Source organism: Pipra filicauda, unplaced genomic scaffold (genome assembly GCF_003945595.2).
Source record: "Pipra filicauda isolate LSUMZ 115617 unplaced genomic scaffold, ASM394559v2 scaffold113_size4260070_pilon, whole genome shotgun sequence".
Classification (NCBI taxonomy): domain Eukaryota; kingdom Metazoa; phylum Chordata; class Aves; order Passeriformes; family Pipridae; genus Pipra; species Pipra filicauda.
In genome coordinates, this window is record NW_024103585.1 from 2,025,992 (window position 1) to 2,036,790 (window position 10,799).

At 38.6% G+C, this 10,799-nt stretch overlaps 1 protein-coding gene across 1 annotated transcript in view; it reads left to right on the forward strand.

Moving 5' to 3' along the window:
• WASL (WASP like actin nucleation promoting factor) overlaps positions 1 to 2,951 on the forward strand; it is a 49,689-nt gene extending 46,738 nt beyond the window's left edge. Inside the window, exon 11 of the mRNA XM_027720881.2 lies at positions 152 to 2,951. Within this exon, the coding sequence (XP_027576682.1) occupies positions 152 to 213 (62 nt within the window). The 3' untranslated portion in view covers positions 214 to 2,951. The remainder of the gene's footprint in view (positions 1 to 151) is intronic.
• The last annotated feature ends 7,848 nt before the right edge of the window (positions 2,952 to 10,799 follow it).

Genomic DNA, 10,799 nt, shown 5'->3' on the forward strand with positions numbered 1-10,799 from the left:
CTAGCAATCTTAAAATAGAGTATTACCAAATGTATTGTCATGACAACCTTGAACTGATTGTTCTGTTTTCAGAAAGTTGTGAGAGAAGTCAGTAACACTTTTGTCGTGTTAATTCTGTGCATTCAAGTGACTCGCTTTTCTTGTCTTACAGATGAAGATGAGGATGAAGATGATGAAGAAGACTTTGAGGATGATGATGAATGGGATGATTGATCATATATTATTATATATATATTTTTTAAGGTGAATGATATACTAAACACTACTTTCTGTCTATGGATTCTGTAAAATTATCATGTAAATGTTCTACCAATTTGCTGTATATTTTTGTTGCCTTTTGCTTTTTTATTAATCTGTGCAATACCTCATTTAATCTGTAAAGGTTTGTCATAATCCTCGACAAAGCTACTCCCTGTTAATGTGTGCAAGTTTACACCTGGATGATCATGTACATGTGAATACTTTCCATTCCATCAATAAGGGAGTTTAAATGTAATATGTGAGACTGACAAAAACCTTAATGTAATTTAGTTATAATGCAAGAAGGAAAACACTATTTTCATACCCTACTTTTTCTGTATCTAAATTTTCTTATTAAAACCTAGTATAGCACTATGTTCTTTAAGTGATGCAGCTCTTAGTTTATTTAGCCCCTTCATTTCAAATGCAATGCTATATGAATGTTGAGGCTGGTTTATACTATTGCATGGTTTCAAATACATCACAACATTGCAGTTCAAATCTTAGCAGTATGCTTCACATAACACAAAAGTACTTCAGAAATGCACAGCTAGTTGTGAAAATTACCTTGCCCTAACTGTAGCAGTACTGACTGCTATTGAATAGCAGGAGTAATTAAATTCTTCAATTAGGGACCTCTATCTGAAGTTAAACAGGGTGGCTTTACATTGTCATAGCAGTAAAGACAACTTTGAATGCAGAGAAGTTCCATCTTTTCTTTGGGTTTTTTTGGGGGAGGGTGGTTTTGGTTTTGGTTTGGGGTTTTTTTTTGTTTGTTTGGGGATTTTGGGGTTTTTTGGTTGGTTTTTATTTTTTTTTCTTCCTTCCCAGCTCTTACTTTCAGAATGAAGACATCTAAATTACTGGGGGCTGTACTGGAGGCTAGCAATCGCTACAGTTTGATATATTTTTAAAATCAGTTTTTTTATGGTTTTCAGACTGAAGGGCTGCATTTAAGGCTTGCTTCAATAGTGTTTAATTACTTCGTAAAATTTGTAGGACATTGGTGTACTAATAAACACAAGTGGTATTACTTTGCAGTCTTTGCATTATGGTACACAACAGATGCTGAAGCACCAGTCCTACATTCTTTAGGTTGGAAAGTCATTAACTCAGAATTATACACTTCGAATAAGTACTGAATTTTATGGCAGTATTCTGTCTTCATATGTTGGCTTTAAGACCAAGGGTTGTGATGAAGATCAAGAACCTGATTCACAAGAATAGTATTTGAATAAGTGGACAGAAAATGGGATTTTCATTTCACAGCTTGCACATTTATATAATGTGTACTTTGTAGTGCAGTAAACATTGGCACATCTGCCTATTACGAAATACTAATCTATGCTACATGGGTATTTAATATCTACAGAGTTAATTACTGTACTTACTGTAATTTTCAGGTAGAAAATCTTTTTAAAAACCACGTTATCTGACACAGAACGTTTAGTTAAGTCAGTCATATTTGGAGCGTAGTTAATGCGTAGTGTCCTGGGTCTTTGACTGTAGTCAGAGTGTCAAAGGAAATTTAAGTTATCAGAATTGTGTTGACTGAAACCCAGTGTTGACCTGATCTTGACAGGCTGGACCTGCATGATACGGCTTGGATTTCTAACCCAGTTATATCCTAGTCTTTAGCAAATTAATTTAGTCGTATGAGAAGAAAAGAAAGTTGCTGAAAAGTAGTGGGAGAGGTAAGGTTGTAGTTAAATTATTCAGAGGATGCTAACTTCCTTCGAAGAGTAATTTAAGCACATAACTTGAGGAAAAAAATTGCCAAGTGGTCTCACTTTCTTGCGGTAACTTTCTCATTGGCCTCTGCTGCTGGAAACACTTCCTACTAGCTTTGCTGTTGTAATGGCTTGAGCTTTGTATCAAGTGCAAGTGCAGCCTGGGATAGCTAATGGCAGTGGAGTTAACAACTTGTGTATAAGGAAAATATTTGTATGGCTTTCATATAACTTCTGGCACTGCTCCCTTATTTTTATTGCATATAGGGCATTTTAAAATGAAGCAGATGAGACCTAGAGGTTTTCCTAACATGCTACTTACTAGATATGTTTAGCTGTTATGTTCCCAGAATTGGAATTTCTGTAATATAGTTAATAATTAAGCATCACAATTCATTAATCAAACTTCTATTCCAGGTTTTGGGAGCTCTGAAGTTACATTATTGAATAAAACTTTGTTTTGTAGATACTGACCAAAGAAAGTTTTTGGTTTTTCTGCTTCTTCATACAAAAAGTACACTCACGATCTGTGGTGACCAGGTTAATATTTACTTTAAAGTAGTGTTTGTTCATGATAAATTTCAGGCATAAAGACTGCGATGGCAGTTAAGTTAGTCATAACTGCATGCTTCAGCACTCTGCCACTTGCACTCCAAGCAGAAGATAGCATTTCATGATACTGGTGCATTGTTGCTAAACATTGTAATGAAGGCCTCTTATATATTCTGGTTAAATGACTGTCCAGATAGCCTTAGCAATTAATGAACTAGCATGAGGCTTTTGTATCTCAACACTCTGTGTGCATAGACAATATCAGCTAGCCACTTGTACGTATGAAATCCGTAAGAATTTCTCAATCATTCAATTTTCCATTTATCAAAATGAAATTTTTAGTATGTGAATTTTTGAAATGTACAGTGAATAGGATGTTGCACTGGTGGCAATTCATCATGGAGCATAATAAAATTAATTTGACCCAAATAACGTAAAACTGTGTGGTTTTTAAGTGCTAATTGTGGCACAGGTTTTAAATAGATGTGCAGATTGATTACACACTTTAAAAGTAACTTTGGTCACCTGACCAAGTTCACAAAGCAGTAAATAGTTGCTGTTGAATCACAGTAGTTCCGTGTCTCTGGAAAGTTGGACTGTGCTATTGAGTAAACACAATGAGTAAGAATGTGACACCCGGTCCTCCTGGCAGATCTCGTGGCTGCTGAGCAGCTTCCTTGGAAACAGCTACTGCTCCGGGCAAGTGCAATAAACTACCAACATTTCAAGGTCAAACAAACATGAGTTCATTAATAAACATTCTAGAAGGAGTACCAAGTAGTTAACTCTTGTCAGTGAATGCTCTAACTTTCCAGGTTATTACAGATGTAAATCTTTGTCTTGCACGTGGTAGAGTTTGAGCTCAGGACACTTCAGAAGTCTGCTTCTCTCCTCTAAAGCATCTGGAGAGTCCAGCATTTCAAACTGTTATCTGGTATACATTTTCTTTTGAAATTTAGTGCTTATCTGATTTTTAGGCCTTAACTACAAGGCAAAGTTGTTACTTACAGGATGAGCTGAGGTGTATAATTATTTCCTCTCCACTTAGTAAGCAAAATGTTAAAAAATGCTTTCAAAAGGATGCTTTTCCTTTTTTTTTTTTTTTTTTCATTTGGCAGTGGTTATTTTCCCAAGTAAGATGTATGAAAAGAGGAAAAAGGAGGAAAGATCCTTTTGGTTTTAAGACCATTTTTAAGATTGTTAGCTGCAATAGCCTTTATCTAATCATTAGAGGAATTCTTGGTCTAATTAAAGTTCCTGAAGCTTAACTACAGTGATAAGCAGCTTTATTTATAGAAAAGTGAAAATGGTTTAGGGAAGCTTAGAAGATACTAACCTTTGTCTCTCAAAAGACCCCTGTTATCCTCTAGCACTGCAGTAAGGACTCCTGTTGCTATGTATTTGTTTACTGCCTGGAGTTTTCTTGTGAGTGAGAAGATGGAATGGATGGGATAGTATGAACTAGAATGTGAGCTTGGGGAGGTTTAATGCCCATGTTTTAACTGGTTTGTCAGTGACTCTAGCCTGACATTTCTCTTTATGATACTCAAAAAATTTGAGGATGTTTATACAGTTGTGAAGGAGTCTTTTTAGTTTTTTTAATTGCTAAACTGCTTTGATATGTCTGCTATTTTGCGTTTGGAAAAAATAAAGCATTAGAAGTTTGAAATTACAGATTTGAAAATAATTCAGATAAACATTGAGAAGTAGAATCATTGTCCAAATATAATCAGTGGGATTTTTTTCTGACAAATTTTATTTCATGCTGAATTTTGCGGTATTTGCAGAAGTAACCTGCTAAAATGAGTTATCAGTTAGTCAAATTTTTTCTCTAATATAGTTTTGGGTAATAACTGCAGACTTACCCATCTATAAGCAGCTTAATACACACCTGGAATTAGGAAGCTTGATATGTTACACCTATTGTGGTTTTTTTAATCTATTGGTATCGACAAATGTATTTAAAGGCCTTTTTGCTTGTGCTCTGAAGGGTTTTTGGAGTCTCTCTGGAGTGAAATTCTTGAGCCATTACTTCATGTGTGTGTTTCTTCCTCCCTGAAGCTTAATCATCTTTTATGAGTGTGGTGACTTGAGCAGTATGAATTTTAAATTTGTTGCTTGAGGACTAGATGAGGGAGTCCAAGGTTAGCTTAAAAAACAGCTATCCCACCAGCATTATATTTTTGTATGTACCACTTGGGGAACACAATGAAATCTCATGTTTAAAGCTTAAGAAATTTGATAATGCTTGTATCATATATCCAACACTGAATATTTGCTTAAATGACATGGGCAGGCACACAAAATTGGAAATTGGCTCTTCTGGATGTTGATACCAAAAACGAGGCAACTGCTGGAGCAGCTGAGCTGGATTCGGAGGGCTTTATTGGTGTATGGGTCTTTCCCAGATGCTCAGGATATAAGGAACACAGACTGACAAACTTGAGAAGCTTACACGTTTGTTTTTTTTTCTAGATAGTACTACAGGAATTTTATGGTTTGGATAGTCTTTTGGACCAAAACAGTGCTTATTTAATAATCAAGAGAAGAAATCCTCAGCATATAGTCCTTCAGCGTTATGCCTGTTCAACTGTCAGCAGATAATTTGGCTTATTTTTAAAATGAAACGGAAAAACCAGTCTAGACCCAGTTAACGTAAAACATGTTTTCTGTGGTTTGTCTCCTGAGGGTAATGTGTGTGAATGAGAAAGGCCCGTGGCTAAAGCTGAAATCTGCTAGCTAGTAGTATTCTTTTTCAAGGACATCAGGAATTACAAGTTTTCAGATGTAGTAGCTTTCAGTACCTAATCTTTAGAGAATATGTTACTGAAACTCACCTGCTGCCTCCAAGACCGGTAAGAAGAGTAGTGATTTTGGAAAGCAAGCACAGTGCTCAGGCCTGCAACTGGTAAAAGAAAAAGAGTATGAAATAGTTCTGTAATGTTTAAAGGGTCCCTTTAGAGCTTTGACATCCTTTGTGCTTGCTTTACAGGAGCTGGGATAATCTTCTGAATCATACTAAACTAGTATCCTGCCCAGATAACTGACTTTCTCAGATACATTACCAAATCTCAGCCCTTACTAAGCCATTCTGGTCTTCACTAACAATGTCCCAATTCTGGACGGCTCTCCAAACCTCATGATAGAAATACCATTAGCACAATTGCCTAACAAATAACCTTCAGCAGCTGTTGTGTAGCATATGAGACATTTCAAAGGGAACAGAAGTCATCCTGATGTGGATTCCTCTTTAAAGAAAAAAATGATCTTGCCTGCATACTAAGCTGAAGAACACCTGGAGATACCAAATGACCAGTAGAGAAAACTGCTGGTTGCTCTCGTGAGCAATGTGAGAGGTGGGCTGGTTGGTCAAATGGTAGCTGTAATCCTAGATGCATTCTTCAAGGAATCAACCCAGCATTGATCACTGTGGGCATAGGAAACAAAAAAAGACTGGAATCTTTCTTTGCTGCTTGGCACATTGCCTGGTTCATCATGGCTATGGACCTCAGGAAATCATGCACACCAGGGGCAGTGACCAGTCAGGCTGATCATCATCATCCCAACATTTTAAATACAGAATATGCGTATTCAGTCAAGCTGCCTGTGCAGTCTGGAGAGGATACCTGGAATGAGTTTAGAGCAGCATTCCTTGTACTTTTGCTGTGGATGCTAGCTTCTAACTGAGTTACCATCAGCTACACTGCCATGTTGGGAGTTGAGTGAGACCTGTGTATTCTGCCAAGTAGAAATTGTCACACTCTGTTACCTGTAGACACAAGGTGTCTCTGTTTCTTGAAAGGCTGTAGTTGCAACCTCCTGATTGAAATCAAGTACTGTGGTAGTTGAAGTTGTTACTTGCATTCCTTGTGTTTTCACTGTCAGAACAGCCTTTCTCTTGGTCTGAAATCCTCCAGAAGTGTGATGCAATATGAAATCATTACAGATCTTCATGGTTCCTGATTTTGCAACAAAACTAGGTTATATATTTCCTTCTGTCCTTCCCCAAGCCATTTTCAGCGCTAAACCTCTTACCTCTGGCCCGTTCTTCAGATGTTCCCTCTCTGCCTTGACAGAACTAGTGCCTTCTAAAAGACAGTAGAAAATCAAGCTCTTTGAACATTTACCATCTTGTCCATTCTTTGCCATAAAACGAATTCAGTTTGTTAGCAGGAGGAGAGAGCCCTGAATGAAACTGCTGCTGTGTGTGACAGAAGCATCTTGTCTAACCTGAAGCAGATTATCTCTTGGTGCTCTTTTGGAGGTGACAATCAGGGCAGATTGTCAGCAGGGGGTATCACGGCAGTGTGTACAGAAACCAGTAGAGAACATTGTGGGGATCATGGCCTGTGCAACAGGCCCCATAGGTCAGCATTCAAGAGATTTAGCTGTGTTCTCTCTCAGGAACAGATGAAGTGTTACTGAGCAATCAGGGAGGAATGCAGCACAAAGTAGGATCCTACATTTGTCCGACTCAGTTGTTCTTCAGACCCCTATTTATCTCCATTGGCTGTAATGAGAGTGTAGACACTGAGAGCAGTTGCCATCTACACTTCAGACACTTAGATGCAGGTGTTTTAACTGAAACCAAATCTGTATTGCCTTGTGTCTCAGTTGCTCATTTTTGTAATGGTGGTAACAGCACATCAAAAGTAATGCATATAAATACATCTAGTCCATGGTACTGCAGTCTAGACATGTGACACTTAAAAAACTTTTAAATGCCATTTTCCTTGTTCAGATTTAGTTACCTTAGTTCTCAGAACACAACCACTAGGGAAGGCTTCTTTATTTCTCCTAGGCCTGGTTTTTAGAATCATTTTTAAGCTCTCAAAAAAGAAAACAACACTTGAATCCTATCTGAAGAGCAGAGCTAATGTGAGCATTTAATTACCTGTGTGTGAAAATACTGGGTCATGCTCTAGTGTTGCCTTAAACTGTGATTTTGGATTTAATATCTCCTGTGTGATCAGAACTCTGGAAACCCAGACACAGCATTTAGTTCCCCATGGATTTAGCTTTAATAAACTAAAAATGTTTTAATACACTATGTGAAAGACATGAGTTTTGGGACCTACTGAGTAGTTCCTAATCCCCTGGTTTACATGCCAGGTTTGCAGCACAGCTTCTCACGACAGTGCCCATCAGGAGCACTGCGCTGTGTTTGATGTTGTCAGAAGCTTAACTGATCCTGAACAGGGAGTCCTGTCCAGAGCCCGAGTGCTGGTCACTGCAGCAGTGTTGGGACGAGGGGCAGCAGCCGCGTGTGGGCAGCCCTATCGAATGGCCTGTTCGAGGTACCGACTGCCTCGCTGGCTGCCCGCTGGCAGTCACACAGTCCTCCCTGAACATATATAAAGAACATTTGTTTCACGGTTGTAAGTCATTATAAAATTGCTGAAATTGCTGCTTCTCTGGTGCCCTGTAGGTCTGTAAGGCCAAAGGCACAGCAGTGCTGCTGCCACACTTTCAGAAAGTGCAGGGGCCTTGGAAGGTTTTGAGTACAGGAGGCATTCTGTTTATGACTTGGATTTACTGCAGCTCTGTGTGTGCTGGCTCCTGCTGGTTTCGTCTTACTGCCTCATCTGTCTCTATCATCTCAGTTTGAAAGGGGCCATCCTGTTTTCATCAGAGTGCACATTAGAGCTCTGACTTTGTCAGAGGAAAGGCAGCCAATATCTTTGAAGCGTGTGATAATATTTTTGCTGCTGGATGACAGTCACAGTATATTCCCCAGCTTCTTGGATCATCATGGGACATTAGGATAACTTGTGATTGGATGTGGCTGAAATCAGATTGATTTACTTTAAACCTCTAATAAATTTCTCTTTTTACTATTTGAACTTGATAAATACTCCAGCGACAGGCCAAAAATGTGTCAGTTGTTTCGTCTGAATGATGCGATCCATGCTTACCTAAAAAACTGTTGGACTCGCCGTATATTTTAAGATCCGACTAAGATTTTATTAATATTTCTGCATAATTTTCATTGAACAGCTGCACTGTCAGCTTAGAGGTCTTCCAAGAAACACAAGGGCAAGTGTAGCACTTTAAATCTGACCTCCTGTTTTATTGCTATGAAGACAGTTGGGTGCTTATTTAGCAGCATCTATTTTGTTGCATTAAAGGAAAAAAGAAAGAAAACCTTTGTGGTTTGTGTTGCTAATTTGATTGAAACTGGCAAAATGTTTCTGCCCCACGCAACTTCTTAAGGTCTTACTGAGCAGAAGCTCATAGATGTACTAACCCCAATTTTTTTCAGTCAAATATTGGCTGTTCTCTGCATGCATGTCCATGCTGTTGGGATGTTCTGAAAACATGGGATGGGAGCTCTGCAGCAGCAAGTGCAGAAGTATAAGGGGTACTTCTCTAGCAATAGTCTCAGTCCTAGAAAAGAGTATGTACTTAATCGGTATGATACTTCATCCACAGGAACAGATTTATTGGTTTGTAGAGAGTGAGTCCCTGTATGATTAGTTTTCATAATGATCACTGAGCAGCTCTCGTGTACCACAGCTACCTGCTGGGGACATGGGCCATGAGGTCGTCTCTGCATTTTATCACTGTTTACTCAGAAGCGTATTCTAGTTCAGAGAAGCACGTAGCTGATATACAAAATATAAGGTTACACGGCAGATGGGAACATCTGAAACAATCTGCACAGTATGTACAATCAAAGCCCCCTTCTCTCTCTGGGGCACATGAGGGTTTGGCAGAATTCATAGAGCAGAAACAAAGATGGAATTACAGAGTTCGGAAGGGATGTGTTAGGCTCTCTGATGCAGTGCCCCATGACACAGAAAGATATCAGTTTGTACAAGGTTATCAAGAGATCTACAGATTCATTTTACAGTTTTGGTGATTCTTGCAAACTGGCAAAACATTTGGCTTTTTTAATGGGGGTCATTGTTTGGCTGAGCAGAGGCTGGATCTGCATAAAGGACATACCCTTGTGGTACTGCATAAAGGCATTTAAAAAAAGAGGCTGATTCTGTATTCTGCACTGTATTTATCAAATTCTTCTGACAGAGAATTTTTAATACCAGAACAAACCTATTTTCTCCTCCAAGTTGCAATTACATATTTTATATGTGGTGCAGGTGATTATGTAACTTCCTTCCTATAAAATCTGTTTAAAAGATTTTTAGAATACAGAACAGCAGCAAATCTATATTAAAAATACTTTCTGGATTTTTTGCTTTTGAGAAATTAATGCTGAAGAACATTTATTTAGATTCATAATGGAAGTTTCAGTTTTACCTTTGTGTATCAAAGACCCTCTCTTTTATGTTGATCACATTTCCAAGTGCTGTCCAGACTATGGGCTCCTTACCCAGTGTGCAGCACCAATTCACACACCAAGGCCAGGTACTTCTATTTTTTATTCTAGTTTGTGCAAAGTAGGGAGCCAGCTGGTAACCCACAAAAAGCTCTCCATCATCAAAACTTGACACTATTTATACATTTTATTAAAGGCATCAGCATTCATTGGTTATAGATGACATAACTTTTCCATTAACTAGTATTCAAACCCCTATTTGCTACTTATATCTCTTGCTCCTCCTGCTAAATAGGCCACGTGTGCAGTTCTTCCCTCTGTGTCTGGGGTCTGTTTTGAGTAGGTGGTCAGTAAGTCAGTGGTCACAATCTCCCACTGTCAGAATTACCTTTCCCCCAGTTACTGCTCAGTCCTGCCGACTTCACTCCTGGTGGCTGTCACCCAGACTGCCCATTCATCTTGGGATTGTTTTCCCTTTTCCTTAAAACAAAAGATAAGCCAAGCCTACAATGTTCACAATGCAACCACTAAATCATAACTGTCCAGCTATACTTACTGATTAACAACAAAAAAAATGCAAAGTTTATTGAAATCGTGAGGGGCTCAGATCCTGAGGGGCTTGATATCACAACCACCAGGACAGGACCCTTTACCTGAAACACTTTGAGGGATTTAAAAACCTATGTGATGTCTTCTAGAAGTGTACATTCTTCATCGGTATTGAAACATAAGATGAAAAGATGTCTTATTCTTTGTTTTGGTTCAGAACCAGTGGAAAAGAAAAAGCAGCTTGATAAAGCTTTGATTTAGACTGTCTTCATGGATTAGGCTTGGCTTTTCCTTACCTCCTGTACTTACATCTCCCATTACCTGAGCAATGCCAGATGAGGATTAAAGAAGAAAGAAAAGGTTACAGGGTGTCTTTTGGTATACCAACTTGGACCCCAGCAGAGAGAGACCTGTGAGGAAAGGATTGACACTGATGAAATCTCCCTGAG